Source organism: Ahaetulla prasina, chromosome 10, assembly GCF_028640845.1.
Source record: "Ahaetulla prasina isolate Xishuangbanna chromosome 10, ASM2864084v1, whole genome shotgun sequence".
Lineage (NCBI taxonomy): Eukaryota > Metazoa > Chordata > Lepidosauria > Squamata > Colubridae > Ahaetulla > Ahaetulla prasina.
Window position 1 is genome coordinate 21,830,965 of NC_080548.1, and position 23,258 is coordinate 21,854,222.

At 39.3% G+C, this 23,258-nt stretch overlaps 2 protein-coding genes and 1 non-coding gene across 5 annotated transcripts; 2 read left to right on the forward strand and 1 right to left on the reverse strand.

The window, feature by feature from the left end:
• Positions 1–730: 730 nt before the first annotated feature.
• PPP1R8 (protein phosphatase 1 regulatory subunit 8) lies at positions 731–12,886 on the forward strand. Of its 3 annotated transcripts, none has more exons than XM_058196125.1 (7): positions 731–879; positions 2,923–2,983; positions 5,894–6,047; positions 6,202–6,464; positions 7,847–7,991; positions 8,342–8,406; positions 9,577–12,886. In XM_058196125.1, exons 1-7 carry the CDS (start codon positions 812–814, stop codon positions 9,925–9,927), a joined length of 1,107 nt encoding a protein of 368 aa, XP_058052108.1. In that variant the 5' UTR covers positions 731–811; the 3' UTR covers positions 9,928–12,886. The 3 variants fall into 3 exon arrangements, with proteins under 3 accessions (XP_058052108.1, XP_058052107.1, XP_058052109.1); XM_058196124.1 differs by having other exon boundaries at positions 732–879; positions 9,574–12,883; XM_058196126.1 differs by having other exon boundaries at positions 734–879; positions 6,244–6,464; positions 9,574–12,881.
• On the forward strand, positions 3,675–3,842 carry LOC131204892 (small Cajal body-specific RNA 1). Its single transcript, XR_009156663.1, has one exon. It is a non-coding gene; the product is annotated as a small Cajal body-specific RNA 1 (non-coding RNA).
• A 1,454-nt stretch (positions 12,887–14,340) lies between the features above and the next one.
• RPA2 (replication protein A2) lies at positions 14,341–22,080 on the reverse strand. The gene is made up of 9 exons (XM_058196217.1): positions 21,952–22,080; positions 21,308–21,399; positions 21,124–21,225; positions 20,183–20,296; positions 19,770–19,844; positions 18,408–18,521; positions 18,029–18,142; positions 16,509–16,603; positions 14,341–15,165 (listed from the first exon to the last, which is right to left on the reverse strand). The coding sequence occupies exons 1-9, from the start codon at positions 21,965–21,967 to the stop codon at positions 15,081–15,083; spliced, it is 807 nt and encodes a 268-aa protein (XP_058052200.1). The 5' UTR covers positions 21,968–22,080; the 3' UTR covers positions 14,341–15,080.
• Between the last annotated feature and the right edge of the window lie 1,178 nt (positions 22,081–23,258).

Here is a 23,258-nt window from a genome sequence, read left to right on the forward strand (position 1 = left end):
TTTGGGGAGGGAGGGGGAAAAAAGGGGGGGAAATGTTTTTGTTTTTTAAAACTCTTTCAATAAAAAAAAAAAAAGACTTGTGGACTTCAACTCCCAGAATTCCTCAGCTAGCCCTACTGGGAATTCTGGGAGTTGAAGTCCACAAGTCTTAAAGTTGCCAAGGTTCGAGACCCCGGACTAAAGAACCAACATCTCTAAAATTAACTCGGCAGCGTCCGGCTCAATCTCCTGAAAGGACGAGGGAGGTTTGCAGGTGCCCGTCGCTCTGCTCAGCGGATACCTCAGCGCCAGGCTCGTCGCCCCTCACAACAGGGGCTGGCGATTTTAAAAGGCCAAGTGTGCGCACGTGGCTGCTTTATGACGTACACGTTTCTCGCGTCAGCATCATGTAATAATGAACAGTTGCACATTTTTTTAAAAAAAAAATGCCCTCAGGAAACAACAAAAAAAAAACACCGCCACAGGTTGCAGGAGAAAGAGCGCGGACTCCGGCCCACACAAGAGGCAAGCGCGCGCCGCCCCCTTCCCCCCCCCCCGGGTTGAATTCCGCGAGTATAAAATGGCCTCCCTCCCCGAAGGCTTCTCTGTTCCCGCTCTTGGAAAGGAGCGTCGTTGTGACGTTGCCCCGAACGCCGCGCTCGCGCTTAAAGACGGAACACGCTCCATCCTGTCTGCAGCTTGTCTCTTCCCCCTTGCATTCCCCCCCCCTTGCCCGCCTGGGCGCGATGCATGCTGGGATCGCTAACCCTCCCGCCTGGTCTTCCAGCTTCCCGGCGTGCCCCGCGCCCAGCTGAATGGGGGCAGTCACAAGATGGCGGCGAACGCAAACTCTGCCGGTGGCGGCGGCGGTAGCCTCCCACTCTTTGACTGCCCGACCTGGTGAGGGTGGGGGCGTGTGCCGTTGGAGAGCGGGGAAGCAACTTGGCCGTTGCAAAGGGGGACTTGCGTTTTCCTTGGGAGGCGGAGCAGCATCCTAAAAGAGGGGAAGCGGGTCCGGGGACTGGGGAGAGTGGGTAGCAGCAGCCCCTGGAAGGGAGGACCGATTGAAGGGAATCCCCTCAAGATTGAGCGTTGCAGTGTCCCGCTTCATATGTGAAATAATTGGGATGGGGGGGAGGGAAAGAGTGCTTTTAAGCTTAGGCAGAATACATGTTTTCGACCTCAAAGGATGTCTCTGGTCCTCCAGAGCAGGGGGCTTGCTACTTATTGATGTGCCTCAGAATAGGGATGGCGAAGAAGTTCAATATAGGACGCGGTGTGATGGATACAGAGCAGGCTGTGTGGCTACTGAACGGTCTTTGTGAAATGAGAGAGAGTAGGCTGCTGAGTGTGGACAAATGACATAAGTTTTACTTTTAAAATCTCTTGAAAATACCTTGATGAACGTATCTTTTCTTTTATGTACACTGAGAGCATATGCACCAAGACAAATTCCTTGTGTGTCCAATCACACTTGGCCAATAAAATTCTATTCTATTCTATTCTATTCTGAGCCTGGGAGAAATCAAAATATGCTTTCATCCTAGGTATGTTATTGAAGTCCTACATATAAACCTACGAAATGAGATTGTGGTGGGGAAGTTGATTTAGGCAGCATGGACATTCGTTTGGGATATCTGGACATAAATCTTGCCTCAGGTGTAAGAATCTGAATAATGGACAGAGTGGTAACAAATTAGGTATTCCTTAGATCAAAGTGGGTGCCAGGTAGAAAGTTTGAGTTTTAAGTTGATTATTAACTGTGTCGCTTAGGTGATTTAAATAATTATTATGAAATTGTATGATTGAAGTTTGAGGTTTATTCTTTTCAAACAGCTTAGCTTGGGGATATGTTGGGAAAGACCTATTGTAGACTTCACTGTGTATTTGTTAGACTTTACAGAAAAAATGTGAAAGTGAGAGATTAAAGCAGCAATTGAAGAGTTGTCAAAATGTGCCTTAACAATGCAAATATGGTCAAGGATTTTGTAATACAAGATCCACCAAGGTTTTTTTTTTTAGAGAGAGAGAGAGAGAGAGATTGGCATTTCAAAGATAAAAAGTTGTCTATATTGTACCAAAACAATCGTTTGTATCATATCCATTCTTTTTACCTTAACTAATGACAGGACACAACAGGGATTCTGACGCCAGCCTTGGAGATTGTGTCTTTTTATGTAGTGGTAATTATGTGCATCCAAAAATAACTGCAACAAGCATTTGAAATATTGAGTGCTCAAAAAGCTTAACATATATTAACAGTTTTAGCTGCTACACAACTGTTTATGTGTAGCAGATTTGGGAGAGCATAAAAGTTAAAATACTTTGTAGCAGAGGCAAGATCTGAACAGGAGATGTTAGGTAGTTATGTAGTCATGTTATGTGGTTTTGCCTCTCAGCCACATGCCATCCACGCTAAATCGGTCCTATAAACCTATACATCACAGACTGTATTTGTCAACACATTTGTTTCCTTATATGCTGAATTCAATAAATAAATAACCTCCAAGTAGATGCTGTGGCCAAAGGGCACAGAATTTAATTCTGAGTCATGCTGTTTCTCACTGGTCTTACAGATGATTCCAGGAAATCCATACATAGGACACGCCACTTTTGTTTCCAAACAATTGGAATCATATTCCTAATGAACTGGAGGTTTCATTATCTGTAGGCCCAAATTAACAAATTTTCAGTCCCCTTTTCAGGCAACCATATTAAGGCAATTGATTCATAATTTGTTATATATCTAAACTGTGCTCACGAATGCTTAGTTAAACTAAACATTAGGGTCAGCATTGAGCATAATTGACTTTCTGTGCCCAAGTTCAGGTTCTCCCTGTCAGAGCAATTGGTGGTCATTTTACATCTGTTGATAACCAGAGATTCGAATGGCTACTTTTAAATATACTTAAACAAAATATTTTTCTTGTGTTTGTTTCCTAGGGCAGGAAAGCCTCCACCAGGGTTGCACTTGGATGTAGTCAAAGGAGATAAACTTATTGAGGTATGAAAATAGACGCAGAAAATTTGAATACAAGCCAGGTGACATACAGTACTGGATAGCTGTAGAGTTTATCACGGGCAAAAAGAAACACTGAATATCTAAAACCTTTTTTAGTTTTAGATTGTCTTGGCTATTTCTAGCAAGCCATCTGAATTTTTTTCTGTTGGGCTTGCATGTGGCTATTTGCATCCAAATATTCAAAGATAATGGTGCTTTTACACAATTAGGTGTGAATGTGCACCCATATCTTTTATTGTTTTTAATAATTTGGATTACTACTTGGATCCAGAATGATTACTTTTGTGCAGAAGTCTGTTTTTGCATGATTTCAGATTTTCAGCATTCGTGTCTTTGGTTAGAAGGTGTTTGGGTACTTCATTCTTATATTGTTTGTTCTCCATTGCAATACTATCTCTCTTCTAAACCAAAAAACTTGGTTGCTGCTACTTTAAGAATCTATATTTGGATGTAATTGAAAGCTACAATTAATTGGATCATTCCTGGTTTAATTGCAGTGTGACAAGAAAGAAGGGAGCAGTATAAGGACTAAGCAAGTGACTCATGCACTTTCTGATAACACTCTCTGGTTTGTCCAAATATCCCAAAAGTGGGATGGAACACTTCTTAAGAAGAATGTATTATAAATGTGTAACTGCAAATTATGGTGCTACTTCACTTCTACAGACGTCTTAAGCACTTGATACTAACCAAGCCATCTGTGCCTTAGTTCTCATTTAGAGTTCAAAGGTGAAACTAGTGATTGGCTGGGTCTAAAAAGTGCAACATCAAAGTTAAGCCATGAAGTGATTAAGCTCCATGTGTGGAGAATCACATCGGGTTATAACTCAGAGGCACAAATGAGTTTTCAGTTGTTGATGCCTTGAAGAATGGCAAAATAATTATTAGCTTTTCTGCTTTCCCGTTTCTTTTTATATAACTTAAGTAACTCTGGAACATCAGTTTGCCTACTTCTTATACCTGTTTGTAAAGTTGCTGAATTGTTAGTTAATTTATTTTTTCTGCAGGTACCATTGTCATTTAGATCAGTGGTCCCCAACGTTGTGGCTTGGTGGGGGGAGGGGGGGAAACAGGGCTGCACAAATGGCTGGCTGGGCCACACATGCACGCTGCTTGACTCGTGTGAGTGGCTGGTTGGTGCGCACGCGCATGCACACACAACTTGACTGTGCTGGCCACCATTTGCACAAGTTGAGCTGTATGCACGCCTGTGTGGTGGCCCGCTGCCCGATTGTGAATAGGCCACGGTAATGGGCTGTGGCCCAGAGGTTGGGGACCCCTAATTTAGATAGGTAGAAATTGTCCCATACTGAAAAGCAGTGTCACATGGTATTAATAAATTTGTATCTTGATTCATTGCCCTATCTACTTGCAGATAAACCAAGAATTTTAAGTTCAAAATATATCCCCAAAGGTGGGTTTGACTTATTGATGGATTGTCTCATCTGCAAATACAGATAGACCTTGCTTAATGGCTGCCCTGTTTAGCAACTGTTCAATGTTACAGCAGTGCTGAAAAAGTAACTTTACGACCAGTCCTTGCATTTATGACTGTTTAGCATATCCCCACAGTCATGTGAACGATATATGCTTTACAACTGGCTTCCAGCAAGCAGGGTCAAAGGAGAGGTTGTCCATAAAATCTCAAGTCACAGTCACATGATGTCTTACTTGACAACTCGTAGTAACTTGCTTAACAACCAAATGAGAAGTGTCATAAGTATCATAGTCACATGATATTTCACTTAGCGACCACATTGCATAGCAATGGAGTTGCCAGTCCCAATTGTGATCACTAAGAAAGAACTATCTACACGCATTCATGCACGCATACACACGCGCACGGCCCTTCAGTTACAACCACTCGTTCAGCAGCTGTTCATTTTTGCTGCAAGAGTGCTGAATGAGAGATCCAGTCCGTCCCAGCATCCTCATAAGTCATGCAATCACAATTCAGGTACTTGACAACCAGTTTAAAATTATGGTGGTGTGATCATCATTTGTGAAACTACCTCAGAGACAGACACAAGAAAAGTCAGTGGAGAAGCCAGCAGATGTTGCAAATTGCGCCTCTCTATATATTTACAAAGCAAGCTGACTTCCAGCATGTCCACACCCAACATAGTATTCATTTGTTCTTGAGACACATCAGTTTTAAGGATCCCATCCTATTATGACCTTTCTGAGATTTTCCTTTACTCTTGATCCATTCACCCTTCACTCATAGTTTATTTTACAGTTTGATTCAATTATTTTATATGAACAAACCACCTTAGTGTACTTAACAGAACCACAGAGTTGGAAGGGACCTTGGAGGTCTTCTAGTCAAATCCCCCGCTCAGTCAGGAAACCCTATATCATTTCAGACAAATGGTTGTCCAATCTCTTCTTAAAAACTTCCAGTGTTGGAGCATTCACAACTTCTGGAGGCAAGTCATTCCACTGATTAATTGTTCTAACTGTCGGGAAATATCTCCTTAGTTCTAGGTTGTTTTTTTTTTTTATTAAGCAATGAGATCATATGATGTCACGTTTTATAACCACCTTGCTTAGCAATGAAAATTCTAGTCACAGTTGCCATTGTAATTTGAGGACTATGTGTAATTATTTTCAAGAACCTGTATATATTTGCGGATAACCCAACCCTTAAATTTTTAACTAAAATACAATAAAAAATGGCCACCTGTGGCTAAGCCAATGTGAAAATTAAAACATGAAAATTTGATCCACGAGTGACACATTTTTCAATTGCTAGTCTTTTGGTTGCCTTTTTTCTTTATTCTCAGGACACAATGAGGATCTCCCCCTTTTTATACCCAGGCTCATAATTTTAAGAAAGTATAGGCCTCCCACAAAATATCCACCCATTTGTCTTTGCATATCTTGTCACAGAAACTGATCATCGATGAGAAGAAATACTATCTCTTTGGGAGAAACCCCGACCTGTGCGACTTCACCATAGATCACCAGTCATGCTCTCGGGTCCATGCTGCTTTGGTCTACCATAAACATCTAAAGAGAGTTTTTCTTATAGACCTGAACAGCAGTAAGTTGACAACCAATGTCCAGGGCATCCTGATGGGGTGTGGAAGTGTTTTTAAAGTAACTAGATAGCACAGGGCACTGGTTAAGAGGGAGGAACACACCAAAATTAAGGAAAGAGACTGTGCTTGTAAGTAATATTTTAGTAACATGATTAGTATTTGTTGCTTTTCTTCTCCTCCTTATTCTAAAATGCATAGCACATGGCACGTTTTTGGGCCATATTCGTTTGGAGCCTCATAAGCCGCAACAGATTCCCATTGACTCCACGGTTTCCTTTGGCGCCTCCACACGGGCCTACACCTTGAGAGAAAAGCCTCAGACATTGCCCTCGGCAGTGAAAGGAGATGAGAAGATGACCAGTGAAGACGATGAACTCAAGGGCTTGCTTGGTCTGCCAGAGGAAGAAACAGAGTTAGATGTGAGCACAGTTGTTTCACCTGCTTTGTGGTACCCATGTTGCATATCTAGTTTATGAAGGGGACAAAGACCTCTTGGCTTGAACTGTGGCTTGGCATTAACACCTGAGTAGAGCTGTGCTATCCTTAAAAGTGGGGAGGGAGGATTCTGTGTGACGAATTTGCTGTTTTGGCCCCGGGCAAGAGAAAAGTAGTAGTGACCAAATTCTTCCAACCAGATTCTTATTGTTTGTTTTAGCTGGGGATATCTTCTAGTGGGCTAAGCCAAGAGCTGCTCAAGTTTGTTTTCATCCCCTATTGAAGTTTCCTCTTGATTAGGGTCTAAATACTGTGTAGTCCCTATCAAAAAGTGGGGCTGACGTTTTCAAAATTAAATTTTAGTGGCAGATTTTAAGAGACAGAGTGGACGCCTAAAGCTTTGCCATATAATAAACGCCAATATTCTTCAAAAACATTTGGCCAGGATTTTTTCCCCTCAAAGGTTTACAGTGCCTCTCCCCCCCCCCAGTAAACCCCACAGAAGGATAAAGTTCTGTCTGTTCAGAAATATCATAAGATTACTGCCACAACAGAGTAGGAAATTATAGCACAGAGTAGGAAATTATAGCACAGTTTTCATCTCCCCAAATCATTAATCCTTTAATCTGTGTGTCAGTTTTGGAAGACAATTTTCTTTTTTGCTTCTTAACTTTTCTGTGGGGGCTCCCACCCTCTGGAACGAACTTCCCCCAGGACTTCGCCAACTTCCTGACCTTCGAACCTTTTGCCGCGAGCTTAAGACACATCTGTTTATTTGTGCAGGACTGGATTAGAATTTTAAATTTTGAATTTGGTTTTAATTGGGGTTTTATTACTTTTATTGCTATTTTAAATATTCGGCCTTATTTAATAAGTTTTTTAATTGATGTTTTACTCTGTATTTATATGTATGTTTTTTATTAGGCTGTAAACCGCCCTGAGTCCCTTGGGAGATAGGGCGGTATAAAAATGTGAATAAATAAATAAATAAATAAAACTGCCACACATTTTAGCTGGGGAAGTTGGGAGGGGGTTGTTGTTGGAGCGGTAGAAGGTTAGTCATAACAACATTCCGTATTCAAGGATTTTTGCCTGCGTCTGATCTAGACTGCCTGAAGATTGTATCCAATTGAGTGTGAAGAGTTGATTGGACAATGTGATGAACTTGTGGATGTGGGACTGGACTGTGAACTGTCAACTGGGTGTGGAAAACCTAGAAGCTTTCAGATGCGGGTTTTCCCAGCTGTGACAACTCTAATAAATTGGAACTTTGAGGAACCTCAAGCCTCAGAGCTTTATTTTGTTGGGGACCTGGAACCCTGACATTGTGCTGCAGTGGCAAATCTCTTTCTCTTTGACATCTTAGAACCTGACAGAGTTCAATACGGCCCATAACAAGAGGATTTCCACATTGACAATAGAAGAAGGGAATTTGGATATCCAGAGACCAAAAAGAAAACGAAAGAACTCAAGAGTAACATTCAGCGATGACGATGAAATCATTAATCCAGGTGAGTAACGTGGGCCTGGAATAAGCAACCCAGTTCCCTTCTGATGGTTGGAGTTACAACTCATCCCTTCTGACTACCATGGTCAAGAGTTGCAGTTATAGTGCAAAACAACTGAAGGGTACCCCATCACCGTTCCCTGTGGACTCATAGATTGTTCCTAAAGAACGCTGCCTGCCTTGTTACTTGCATGCAAGCAAGTATCAATATACAGATACTTTCCTAAAGAAGATAATTAATGGTAACGCCTTTACTTTTGGAAAGACTTGGATTAAATTCTTTCAGTGCTAAATATATTCGTGAGATTCCATTTACAATTAACTGCTGTACTTCAATCTCTCTTACTGCTACAGAGGACGTCGACCCTTCCGTTGGCCGTTTCAGAAACATGGTACAGACTGCAGTAGTTCCAGTGAAGGTATGTAACTAAATTGAAAAGTATAGCTGATATGGCTATATTATTAAAATAATATGGGCGTAGTCTAAACCCTCTGATTCTTATTACCACTAAATCTGTCAGTAATGAATATACTTTCAGTATCAGAACTTGCATTCAGATCCTCAATTACATTTTTCCCAGTGGACTATGTTGCCAATTAGATCATATTTAATTTTTGGCAAGGACAGAAATATGTAAAGAAATAAGATTAGGTTTTGATAGAACAAAAGATTGTTGAATTCATCAACAATCATCTTTTGTTCCACAAAGTGAAAAATTACAAATATAATATAAAAGTCATCCAGATGAAAAGTTTCTGAATTCCATTTTATATAACAACCATTTCCCCTGGTTACTAAGCTGCAGAAACACAGATGATTGCCCTCATTCTCCCTTCCTTTTCTGCATAGCCAGGAAGAAGATTTAATCAAGATTCATTTCCATAGGTCATAGCTTACTTTGACATGAAAATTAAGAAGTATTTCTTCGGTAATGGTCAGAAATTCAACTCTACCCATGCAGCACTGAACACAGGGTTAGCTAACTTTTAAAAAAAGAAATAGATTCACACAGAACCAAATTCTCAGCTGTGAATTAAAATAGTTCTCTGTGAGGTTTTAGCTGCTGTGAGAGAATAAGCTTAGGTCTGACTTGATAAAAATGGAAAGTGCAGGGAACTGATATTCATGACCTAATTCTGTTTTTAACCCTACTAACAATGAAGGTTGGTATTTTGAAGGGAAAAATTGTCAGGCCCAAAATCAAGAAATGTGTTAATTCTTCCTTATTGCTCACACCTATAGAAAAAAATCTTGTCAGAGTGAAGACTCTCCTATTTGCATCTACAGCAGGGGTGTCCAACCCCGGCAATATTTAAGATTTGTTGGGCTTCAAATCCTAGAATTCCTCAGCCACAAGTCTTAAAGCTGCCAAGTTTGGACATCCCTGATCTACAGTATAGCCTCTGAACTCTTGGGGGTGGGGAGGCTGTCTTCACCTTCTCATACATGATATCTGGGCCGAGTAGCCTCTTACTCCTCTGGCATGTACCCCTCCCCCTTCTGGAGATCCTCACAAAAGCTCAGATTCTGCTAAATGTCTGCATTTGGGGCATATTTTAATCCTGTATGTTTTGTTTCTCGACAGAAGAAGCGGATGGACAATTCTGGCTCCCTGACTGTGGATGAGGCTGCAACACGTCGCATGCAGAACTTTCCCTACAGTGGAGGACTGTATGGAGGCCTGCCTCCCACCCACAATGAGGCAGGCGCCCAGACCCACACCATTCACGGCACAGCGCTCATTGGGGGGTTACCAATGCCCTATCCTAATCTTGCCCCAGATGTGGACTTGACTCCGGTTGCCCCCTCCACTGTTGCCATGAACCCAGCTCCCAATCCTGCTGTCTTTAATCCCGAAGTTGTGAATGAGCCCAAGAAAAAGAAATACGCAAAAGAAGCTTGGCCGGGCAAGAAGCCGACCCCTTCTCTCTTGATCTGAAGAGCCAATCTGAGTCTGTTCCGGGAGGCAGGAGCCAGAAGCCAGGCGGGGAAGGGGGAACTGTACAAGTGCAGCCACAACTCTCAGACTTGGGGTCATAGCCAGATTTGGGGGGGTGGGGAGGGTTTTTGACTCCCTTACACAACCAACCTTCAGAAGAGTTCAATAGGCGTCTAAGAAATGAAATGCAAAAATATATCTCTCACTGCCTGTGGAACCACATCGCCTGGCAGGTTCTTTTTCATTTACCCAGACATTACAGTGGCCCAGTTACTTTGATTCTGGCATTATTCGTGCATTTAAGGGACACTTTCCTTGTGTATATGTTGCAGCTGTAGAAATGGCAGGTGGTTTGCTGCTGATAGTGTCCCGGTTCTTTTTCTTTTTCTTTTTTCTTTTTTTTTGGGGGGGGGTGTCAGCTGGTCTCAAAGGAAACCCCAGGCCCCAGCAGAATTTCTTGACCCTTCCATAGTGTTTTGACAAGCACATCAGCAATCGTTTTAATTTAAGTCAAATACCATGTGTTGCTTTTGTATCTCAGGATTATGAAGTGCTTTTAGTCTAGGTAGAATCCTCTGCACTTATGAGGTAAACTACCATCAATTGCTTTTATGACTGCAAACCAAATGAAATGGTCATGGAATTAATTGCTTTTTGACATTCTTGATTGGAACCACTGAGAAGATTATGACCATTTGAGATTTAGTAAAGCTGCATTTAGTAAAAAAAAAATTTATGACCAGTCCTTAACAGAACAAGAATTACCCAATAGCCACATTTACCTATGTTGATGGACCAGGGAGTAAAACATTCAGCAATAATCTTGTATGATTTTAGGGTAGCATATTAAGATTAATGCTATTTCTTCAAGCAGTTCCTTAATGGGGTAACTCTGAAGTTGAGCCCAAGAATGGTCAGCCAGTTCTCACATCAAACTGCACATTTTTAAATCATTGCTTAAACTCGGCTCCATCATTCTGCAGTTTGTTAAAAATATTCATTTCTGTTCCAAATATTTGGAGCAAAACTTTACTATTGATTTCAATGTATGGACAGTGTATCCCCAAATAGCTATGAAATTGGAGGTATATTGTCCCATATGATGTTCTAGACTCTCAAGACTGCAAGCTAGTGATCATCACTGTTCTTGATTCTGGATATTTAGGGGCACTTCACATTCCTTTGTAGCACAACAGTGGGCAGGTATCATATCATATGTTCAAGCACTTGGTCCAGTAGATTTCATCCATGACTTACTTTCTCCAATTAAAATTGGTGATGTTTATTAAACTTGAATGAGCCAAGATAGAAGATGATTGTCATTTGGAAACTTTGCAGTTATCCAAAACTACACCTCCCCACAAAAGTATTATATCAAATAACTTACCAGTAACCTTTGGGGCCAAATAGTTCCTTGTATTAGTTGCCTCTGACCAACCTCAACTGCTCCCCCTGTGGTATATTGGATTATATCATATTGGAGTCTATAGTAGATGGATACTTCTAAACTATCTGGTTTTTGGTTTCATTTTATATGGTAGGCCTCTTTAAAAAATGCAATTTAAAAAAATTATGTTAGGTAACATAATTCTCGGAAGAAATTGCTAATGACTAATGAACTGTGTCCTGTACTCCAAATCCTCTCTCATTTCATTTGCAGTTTTATCTCTCTGGATTATTAATTTTCCCAAGGCTGTGGAATGATTCTTTAATTTGTGTTCAAGATGTGATGAATTTAAAACACTTGAACTTTTCCTTGCTTGATCTGAAAGTAAGATTTAAGAAAAAAGTAGTTGGTTCTTGCAAAATACATCTCCTGGGAATTTACTATGTGGTAGCGTTGGCCCTGACCTCCCTGGGATAGTCTGAACTTGTCTTTTCAGTTCTTTGAAGCCAAGCTTGGCTGAAATTGGGGCAGGGAGGGGACGGAATTAAGTGTGTGGGGCTCTGTACAGCCATTTGTACATTTGTGTAATAGGCCTTTTCACACTGTTGAGCTTTTTATCTGTAACCTTTATTACACTGTAAATTAAATGATTGTTTTGCCAAATGGAGAGTTTAATGTGTATTCCCAGATTTCACGGTAAAAATTACCCTACCTAATTTCCACTCCATCCTATTTAATTTTTTTTTAACCTTGCTCTCTTTTTTAACGAGAATGTTCAAAGTGGTATACAATGTTTTTAAAATCATAAAATGAATACGAAAGTTTCGTGGGACGACAGTATGTTGTGCTAATGCTTCTACGAAGCTTTCAAGTGGAATGTAATGGCGCTATTCCCATGCTTTTCGTCACTGATATTGAATGCATACAGGTAGTCCTTGTTTAACAACTGTTCAGTTACTACGTGATGAATAAGTAACTTTACAACCAATTCTTGCATTTACAGATGTGTAGAACAAAGAAAAGCTGAAGTAGGACCATAGGCAGTCATGGTTTCACTTAGTGCTTGCTTCACCTAGTGATTGAGTTACCAGTTGCAATTGTGGTCACTAAATGAGAACTACCTTTATTAATTCTGAGGACTACCTTTATTAATTCTGCTTAAAGCCATTAGGCAAGAATGCTCCAACACAGGAAATTTCTAAGAAAATGTTGGATAACCATCTGTCTGAGATGGTGTAGGGTTTACTGCCTGGGCAGGGGGTTGGATTAAAGGCCTCCAAGGTCCCTTCCAACTCTGTTGTTATTATTATTATTAAGACTGAGGTAACTCCGTGGCTGCCTTTAAATTACATTGACGGCACTCACTATTCTGGAGGGTAGTGAATTCATTTAATCTATGTTGTGTAAAAATGGTATCTTCCCTCCACGTTTAGCCTCAGGATTATAAAAGTACAGTAGCCACCTTTTTAGTAACATGATGAATTTATACTTCTCTCTCCTGTCCACTTACGTTTTTTCTCAACTAGAGTACTAATTCTGTTGTTCCTTGGGGGGAAAAAGCAGTTACATTCCTTTAATCGTTCGCCAGTATTTTCAGGTCTACAATACGGTTATAGTTCATGTTTAGAGACATGAATTATATGCAGTATTCAAAGTGTGGTTGTACTGAAAACTCATATTAAAGAAATGGGCCATAATATTGATGTATTACTGTGTCAGAACATAAACGCAACATGGATCTTCATAGCAGTATTTTTTTCCAGAAAGTCTAGAAAGGATTATTTTGGATTAAATCCCTTTTTGGATTATTCTTTTCCAGCTGTACATCTGCATCTCTTCTCTTGGGATATACATAGAGATACATAGATAGAATGTTCTATTCATGAAGGATCCCCATCAGCCAGCATAAACTGAGAGAGAGACAAGGTCATATTTTATTTCCTTTTACTGGTAAAAGTGATGTATTTTGGTAGTCTGCGTCAAAGTGTTTTGGTGATATGAAATTGGAACAAATGTAATGTACGGAGAAGTACTTGAATGTCAGATGTGAAGACGTCAAATCTTGCTTCAAAATGAAAATGATAGTTCATAAATGGCAGGAAACATTCTACTTTTTCCAAGTGGGATACCAATTTTAGTTGATAAGGCTGCTGGTAAAGGTAATTCAATACCAGAGGATTTTTGGGGTGGGGGTGGGGGGGGAGATCTTCCCTTCTAAACCAGACAAGGGCAAAGCAGAAGAGAAGTAAAATGCAAAAGTATCAGTAGATAAATTATTTAAAATCCAAGTCAACCCAAGATTCTTCACACAGCTGCAACTGCTCTTGATCCAAACAACTTGAGGTGCATATATCAGTAATTGTCAGGCCTGAAACCAAAAATAGCACATGGGCATACTCCCAAGTTCTTTTATTGTTTTCACACCTGTAGACAGAATCTTAACAGACTAAGCAGTCTTACCTGCTTCTACCATATATTCTGTTAACTATTAGGGAAGGGCTGTCTTCAGCCTCTTTCTCTCACACCTCACCTCCAAACTATGCTGCCTCTTTCTACTCTGGACTGCAATTCCACCGTTCTCTGAATCAATCTCCTTGCTACATTCCATTACAATAAAGGTTCAAATGTTGCGTTAGAACAGGATGATCCACTGTCATTCATGGAAACTCAGTGACTTGGGACGAATCATTTAGTTCAATTTTCCTCACAGGGTGGTTGTTGAGAGAGGTAAATATGTTTTTTGTAGGTGAGGTAGGTTTTAAATTTAAGACACAAATAGTGATCTGGAAAACCATTGAATTTTATTTTTTTTAAAAAAACTATCATCCTTCCCTTTCATGGGAATTAGGAAGACTTAAAAGAACCTGTGTTTTGAAAGCCATAACCATACAAAATCAAAAACTTTATTGTTTAGTCCGTGGGATATATCCTACCCAGGAGTTAAAAAGGTGGCATTTTGGTCTTGCAATTCTAACCAAGCTTTTACATTATTCTTTTAACATACTTTAAGACTAATTACACAAGGATGTTTTCAGAACAGCAAGCTTTTATTATATTTTTTACATGTATTAAATGTCAACACTGTCATCTTAACTTTCACAAATGTTTACATTCTCAGCCAGAATTTGAGTATGTAAACTACATTAATGTCTCTGTACATGCTGTCATCTATAATTACTATACGAATAATCAAGTCAGATTCCAGGATATGTGTTAATTCTGCTCCTGAATTTAAAATTGTTAAACTAAGGATAAATCTGAACCTACTGTTTGCAGTGAAATAATCCATCCCCAATTTAAATTACATAATTATGTATGTAAGTAGGATTTCTGAGTTAAGCAAACTCCAATATTGTACAAGAATGCATAATGTGATTATTCAAAATTATGGGGGCTTCAGGTGTACAAAACTGCATAGTATAATATTTAGCTAGAGCAAAGTTAAAGCATTTTCACATTCCAAAGTTTTTGTGAAATGCAAAGCATCCTAGATTGAATATCTACTCCGAATAAACTACTGCTATATCAGTAAAAAAATACTTTTTTAAAGGAGGATTCCATTTACAGAAAAAGGCAAAAAAGCTAAGAAACCATGGCCACCCCTTCCCCACAAAACAGCTGGATGGAGGCATCTGTTCTAGACATGTCCTCAGGTCCCGTTCAGTCTTATGTGTCACCATCAAGAGTACTTTGAGACTTAAATCAGGCAAAACAGTCTTGGATCTGTTAAAACTTTGGACCCAGATTATTATAAACCAATCAGACCTTAGTCAGCATCTGTAGACTTGAAATGTTCATCATCAATAGTGGAGTATATATGTCCCTCGCTGCTAAGAAACTCAACAGCTTTCCTGAATGGAAGGACGGGAAAAAATAATTTCTTCAGTAAAAATTGAAATTTAAACTTTATTTTAACTAAAGAGCAGCATAGAACAACATACGTTTTATATACAACATAACAAGGAAAAAAATCACATGAAGAGGGGGAAACATACAAAACCAGAATATAATTAAAATTGCCACAGTTGGTGCTACCAACCAAAATAAAGTCAAAGCTGTAACAACATATAACATGCAAACTAATCCTGAATACTGATAAAATGGATAAAATCAAGATAGAATAGAATAGAATAGAATAGAATAGAATAGAATAGAATAGAATAGAATAGAATTTTTATTGGCCAAGTGTGATTGGACACACAAGGAATTTGTCTTGGTATAGATGCTCTCAGTGTACATAAAAGAAAAGATACCTTCATCAAGGTACAACATTTACAACACTTAATGATAGTCATAGGGTACAAATTTAACACTTAATGATACAACACTTAATGATAGTCATAGGCTACAAATAAGCAATCAGGAAACAATATCAGTATACATCTTAAAGATACAAGCAACAAAGTTACAGTCATAAGTGGAAGGAGATGGGTGATGGGAACCATGAGAAGATTAATAGTAGTGCAGATTTAGTAAATAGTTTGACAGTGTTGAGGGAATTATTTGTAAAGTAGAATCATCATAAGACAAATCCCTTGTGTCTAATCACACTTGACCAATAAAGAATTCTATTCTATTCTGTTCTATTCTATATAAAATTACTAGGCAATACATAAAAAGAAAATACCAGTTCATTAAGAAGTGAATCTAAACGTTCTTGACAAAAACAAAAACATGCATGTAAGAAGAGATTAACTATTCCAAAAAAGTTATTACAAAGAAGCTTAGGAAAGAAGGGGGAAGTCTGAGGGGAAAAAGAGTTATTGGTAACATTTTGGAGGAACTTTTTGATCTTACATATCCCCACACTAAATTTAGCTCCTGTCAGGCAATAAGAAAAACATGTAGAAATGCCTTGGGCGACCTGGCATTTTCTTTCATGTACAGTATTAACAAAACATAATTACCAAAAGAGAGAGCATATGATGCTGCAAAGTTCTTTGAAAGAACCAAACATAAAATGCAAAAGGGTGAGGAATGTAAAAAATGCTTAATGTGCATTATCCTAGCTATATAGCAACACAACTTTGAAAAACTTTCAGTAGGAAAAATAAACCTGATCGTAAGTTTGCTTTGGATACTCTACCCCAGGTGTAGATTTCAGGTTTGAAAGGAATCAATATGACTTCCTTTTGGTATAGCAATACCAACAGCCCAGTATGTCAAAAACCTAACTTCCCAGTCTGTTACCTACTTGAGCGTTTGTAGATTAATATTATGCAACTGAGATTTCAGATCATGAAGACTTATCCCTTCGGTTGTCATGCAGCTTTTAATCAAATTCAGAACCTTCAAAAAGCAAGAGTTCAGTTATTCAAAGGCAAATGCAGAAAAGACCTAATGTTTTTTAACAAAAAATAAAGAGCCCTATTAGTCATACAACAGCCATGTTATACATCAGTACCCAAATTTCTGTTTTCAACCTACAGCGGAAACATGCAGCGATATAAAAATGAACAGTCACAGCAATTTTTCTTCAGATGTACAGAGTTTCAGTTTTATAATGAAAGTACATGTGCCAGCAGGCCATTTTTAATACCTTTCACTTTAGGATTTTATTGTTGTGTTTTAAAAAGTGTTGGGAAAGTTAGTTGTGCTTAATTGTGACCTAGATGTCCAGCATTGCAATGAAGTTACATGTGAGAAATACCAGGAATGGAGAGGTTTGTGTGCAAAAGTGAAACTAGTTAGAAGCAGGTAACAGTATCTGATCACTCTTGCAAGTGCATATGGAGAGATGTTTAGGAAGTTTCATAGAATAAATCTGCTGCCATGCCCAGAATTGATCTTGTAAATGGAGAAAGCTAACCACCTGATTGCAAGAACACAAACGAGTAGTCAGATGAGAAGACCTAAACTCATTGGTAGCCTCACATTACAATGAACAAGGACATACATTCAATTTCTCAGCTATTAAGATTGTTGGCTGAGCAAGGACAAAGATAGCCAGGAAAATGATTGAAGGCTGGGAAACGGGCCCCTTATCAGTTAATAGGAGTGCTGATTTATTACTAGCTTATCAGGTACTTAGGATCTGAGAGCTTGGCAGCATAAGGAAACAACAGCCAATTGCAAGCCATCAATATATCAATCAACCAATAGGAAGACACCATATAAATACAACTTAGGGGCCGTGGTAGCTCAGGCTGGTAAGAAGCCTGTTATTAGAACACAGCAGTCTGCAATTACTGCAGGTTCAAGCCCGGCCCAAGGTTGACTCAGCCTTCCATCCTTTATAAGGTAGGTAAAATGAGGACCCAGATTGTTGGGGGGGCAATAAGTTGACTTTGTAAATATACAAATAGAATGAGACTATTGCCTTATACACTGTAAGCCGCCCTGAGTCTTCGGAGAAGGGCGGGATATAAATGTAAATAAATAAATAAAAAAAACTCACAGAATAGCCCAAAGCACATATTCCAGAAGACAGAAATTCCCTGAAGATGGGCTCCAGCCAGTGGTGGGTTCACCCCAATTCGGGCGAACTGGTAGCAGTGACGGTGGGAGGCTCCGCTCACCCAGAGGTCATTACATACACTCTGCACATGCGCAGAAGCTTCTTCGCGAGCGAACCGGTAGCAAAGATAAGTGAAACCCACCACTGGCTCCAGCATAAGTCTGAAAGCTCAGAAGACCGATCCAAATTGGATCTTGCAAACATTATCCTGGGACATGTATATTTGCCTTCATTCATGATCTGTTAACTATACATACCTGACTCTGGTGCGGTGTGAGACCATGCATTGTTAAAGTATCATTTCCTCCTACATTTGACATACTGCTCGTCTCAAATACACCAAAGGGCTGAGGTGTTTTTGAAGATTGGGGCTAAAAGTCAAGGAGGAAAAACCAATGGCCAGTTAAGGTAATTACGTATATTTCTGCATGTGTAAAATAGAAATTGAGCTCTAGCTACCTGTAACAATGCCATTAGTTAAAGCGCTCTACAATTTTCAATCAGTTTGCTCCCTTCCAGAACCTGGAACCATCTCAATATATTAAGATTGCTTCTTCTAGGATGGCCAGTTTGCCTAGGCATATGTGACTAGGCCAGGAAAGGCTGAATTAGTGCCTGTTTTGCTTGCCCACATACCGTGTTGCTTTTTCTGAGGATCATGTGTGCGTTGACAACTTCAAGCAGATGTGTAGTAAATTCATTCATATCTTCCAGGGGCATAATCTTGAATGCAACCAGGCTCTTCTTGTTCTGGAATTTTAAAGGAACTCTAAACATGTTCTGGCCAATAACTCTCAAGAGATATACTTTTCAAAATAAATTCCAAATATTCACATTACAGGGAAAAACAAATCTAAGAATATGCTAAGAATATTTTTTTAATAGCATACAATAGTCTTATTAAATATTTACTCCTTTTAGACTCTTCTAAAAATTTAGATTTGTTTTTTAAGTTTCTGTTCTTTAACAATTCCAAGTAATAAAGTATTGCAAGAATACTTCATTACATAAATCTTTGTCATCTTCAGTAATATTTCTAATGAATTTCACATGCTGTATCTACCTTTAAAAAATCTGTTCTGTTCTCCACAGGAAAAGTAATGTTAGTTTTTCTAACAGCCAATGCTGCTCATTCTAACAATTTTGACTAACTTACCTGGGAGCGAAATGTGGCTTTTTGTCCAATAATGTCCTAATTCTCCAATAGAATTGTTTTACTGGGTTTTTAGTTTTAGGATAAGAGACCTGATTATTGAGTAACATTATAATCTAAGAAAGTAAAAGCATTTTACTTTCCACAATGTAAAACAATAAATTCCTGCTTAATACTTACTTTAGAATGCTAACTGGATTTTTCAGAGGTGACCAATGTCTTTTCTGTAAGACATTATTTACTTCTAAAAACAGTTTTGTTATTTTTACTCACACTTACTAAAGTTCTTCTCTATTCTCATGTTTAGGAACTTACCATCATGAGTCCAATTCACTGCTGCTTGTAATTATTTTTTAAATATATTGTACTTTTCTATAGCTATATTGTACTTTGGCTCATACAACATACCACACCTTGGTTTGCATTAACTGAGGCTGGCTGAAACCAAACTGGTTTCCTTCTCAGGCAAACAATAGCAATATGACAGAGAGAAAAAACTTGTTTAGTAACTAGGTACCGGTAGTAAAACAATTTTGCTTAAAATGTAGCCAATTTATTTGACTGGGGAAAAACACAGTATTTGGACTGTAAACACAGTTTTACTTCCTTGAAATCACAGAAAAATGTCTAAATGAAACAGATTCTCAATAGTCAAGGAACACACATATGTCACACGCACAAACTTACTTGCCATCTTCGCATCTGACAGATTAAAAAAGAAGACAGCACTTAAATGTCTTTTGTTGGGGGAGCTCAAAATTAATTCAGTGCTTTTGCGAAAACAGAATTATCCAGCACTATGTGGCAGTTCTCATTTTCAAATGTTTCTGTTGCACAGCTCTTACCTGGAAAGATCGTAGATGGCCAGCTACTTTTACGTAGGTTCCTGGTGGAACCACCACATTTTCACTGCCCTCCTCCTTGAATAAAAAGAAGAGACAATGATTTCTTGGCATTTGCCAGCAATGTTTCACAAAGTAATGCAAATCAACCTAGAATGTCAGGATTCTAGTATCTTACTTTATCCCAATGGAGAACCAAAGCTAAGGGAGAGCAAATTGCAAACTCTGTAACCAATGTATTACATTTAGAATCCACGTTCCTTCTAAATAACTCAAGGCAGCATTTATGCCTCCCCCCACTTTTATTTTCTTATTAGTTCTAAAATGAGTATGGATTTGAACATGGACCTCATTTCCATAAGCTGCCACTTCATGCTATCTCTTTTCATGTATATCGAAGCCTATGTGATACATACATCTGTGTCAACCCACTGTCTCACATCCATCGGGGCTGCAGTCATGTCATCCACTTTGTAGAGAATATTCGTTGGAGCTTTTTCAGCATGCCTGATTATGCCCACAATAATAACCTGCATGAGGAAACAGAAGCAAATCTCAATAAATAGACTGTAAAGTGGCATCTCCTATTAATCCTTGTGTTAATTTAACCCCACAAATGTATACATCATGACTGAATCGTGATTTGGCACAATCAGATGAAAATGTGTCACACCAGAGAGGAAACATTTAACTAAAACCTTTGTACAGCAGTGTTGGCAGAACTAAAAACTGCCAAGTGTTCGGAAGCTTCAAATGATACCGAATGTGGCTGCGTGGATGGTAAATGGTGCCAGTTGCTTGGCACTTGTAATGCCACTATTTTGTGAGCTGTGTCAGCTGCTGTTGTGCTTCTGATGCAATTCAAGGTGCCGTTTGTCACCTTTAAAGCCTTTCATGTCTTGGAAACAGGGTACCTAAGGGACCATCTTTCCCTGATTGGCAGAGCCCAGGAACTATGTCTTTTCTGCCACAGCACTCCCTATACAACATTCTTCATCTGGCGATTAGACCCTGCTGGCCTTTCATAAGGCCCTAAAGACCTGATTGTCTGCCCAGGCCTGGGACCCCAAATGCATGAAGGGTCCTGACTCCTGGCTCTGCTGGGATATCTTCTCAGCTGCTACGTATTTTAATTTTTGTATTCATGAACGGAATTTTTAATTTATTTTAATACTGTGTGCCACCCAAAGTCATTTTTTGGGATGTGCAGTCATACAAACTGAATAAATATAATAAATCTAATAATAATATTTATTTAACAAATATTTATTTAATAATTACTTATTAATAATAAATAAATGTAATAAATGTAATAAATAAATATAATAAACCTAGTCAAGGCAATTTTGAAAATTACCTGTGAAAGTTCAACTTCACGGACCCTGAAAACATCATCCACTTGTTCAGCTGAAAATAGTTGTGATACTGTACAAGGAACGATATTCTGAGCTCTTGACCTCTGCAAAGATGAAAATTTTTACACTATAATCCTTTTACTGTCACTTTTTCAGAAAATAGACTGGATATAAAGAAGTACATACCGATTTCTTCTCGCTTTGGGTTGCAGAAGGTGATGCAAATCCTCCAGGCGACTGTGTATAGCTAATATTGCCATAATTGCTGTCATAACCTCCTGGAAAGATAATAGAAAAAACATGGGGGGAAAAATAACATTTTTCTTTGCATCTTTTCAGTCTCTGAATTTTTTCCAAAGCAGCTCAAGTGCACGGAAATACACTTTAGGTTACTTTTTTGTTCATTAGAAATTAAAATAAAACCAAAACTAAAAATACGAGACTCATGAGCGTCTCCAGGGGAGAAAATAAGGCATCTTGCGTACTTTTGCCAGATTTGATCCAATTACTCATATGAAAAAATAATGCCCAGATCCTATATTTTATTTTATGCATCTTTTTTATAAAATTTACTTTCCTGTAAGCTACCTAGGATCACATAGGTTAGATAAGCGGCAATCTACCACGAATAAATAAATGGCATCGTTTTTAACGTAGTCATGGCGACAAACGAAAGAAGAAAAATAGTTTTTTTCAACAAGTACAGCTCCCATGAGGCACAGCCGTGCAGGCTGTGGGTGATGGGAGTTGCTCTCCCCCATTGCCCCCCCCCCAAAAAAAGGAAAGGTCTTCGGAACTCCCGCATACAAGAACGCGCCATCCGCCCTCACCGTGACCGGACCACATGCTGCCGAAGTAGGAGGACCCACGCGCGGAAAGACTTCCCGCTCAACTCCGGCTTTCGCTCCCACCCCCCCACCCCCCAAGAACAGCTCGCTTTCGCCCTCGCGCGTTTTTTCCCACGCGCGCGCAAACACGGGCGCTCGGGATAGGTCATTCCCCCGGCTTTTCCCACCTCCTCCTTTCCTCCCAACCAATCGATGGCTGGGGAAACCGAAAGGGGCGGGCCCTCTGAGGAACGGGCCTGAAGAGGAAAGCCGACAGAAAAAGAGAGAGAGAGAGAGAGAGAAGCCAGAGTGGCGCATGTAAAAATACTGTAGTTCCGGAACTACAATTCCCAGAATTCTCAGGAGGCACACAGATGAAATTGATATTCTGAGAATTGCGTTTCTGGGGAAATTAGGGAATTTATTAAGTGAACGGTTTTAGCTTTAGCTAACCGATCTCTTTATAGATGGGTAGTTTCTTCAGGTCTTTGTATCCACCTTCCCTAGCCAGGTCGGATGGGCTGTTTCCTTAAAATAGGAAAGAAGCTGAAGTTCCTGTGAGATTGTACTGGCGTTCAGATTTTATTTGGGAAACTTTATTAGTGGGAAACATGCCCTTCTGTCATGGCTACCGATTTCCCTGGCGTTTGGCCATACCATTTTTGAAAAGCGAAAGTATCTGCAGAACTGAAGCACTTTAGTTTTATTAAGGAACCTTCATTAATTGAAGGGTTATCACTGTTTAGATTCAGATAAGCCTGGCAAAATTTTTCAGTCTTTTGTTTATTTACATGAGAATATGAAAGTCGGTTGTAAATCTCACTGGCTGAAACCAGTGAGATTAATGAAACTTGTTTTTAAATATAAAATTGGGGAATGCCTCAACTATATTGTCTATAAAGAAAGAGGAGTTGCCATCCACCTACACCAATTTGTAGAAATTTCTCCTGGTTCTTCCCAACTTTCTAGAGACTTTTCTTTTTATCTCAGTGTTGCAAAAATTTGAAAAGGTTTCAGCACAAAACACCTATTTTTAGCACCTGCTTTTTTTAATATACCCCATGGGTATTCTTCCAGATGCGAGGATTAGAACTGCATCTTTTCCTGCAAGCAAAGCCTCTGAAACATTCCTGCACTGATCTCTTTGTTGAAATAAAGATACAGATGTGCCAGGATAAGTGGACAGCTGCAAGCAGGAGGGGGGGGGGAGAGGGGAAACAGGGACCAGAACAGGATGCAATCAAGTTTTACATTTCAGAAAATCGGTTGCAAATGGCACTTTAGGGAAGATTTTGGATAAACAAGTAAAC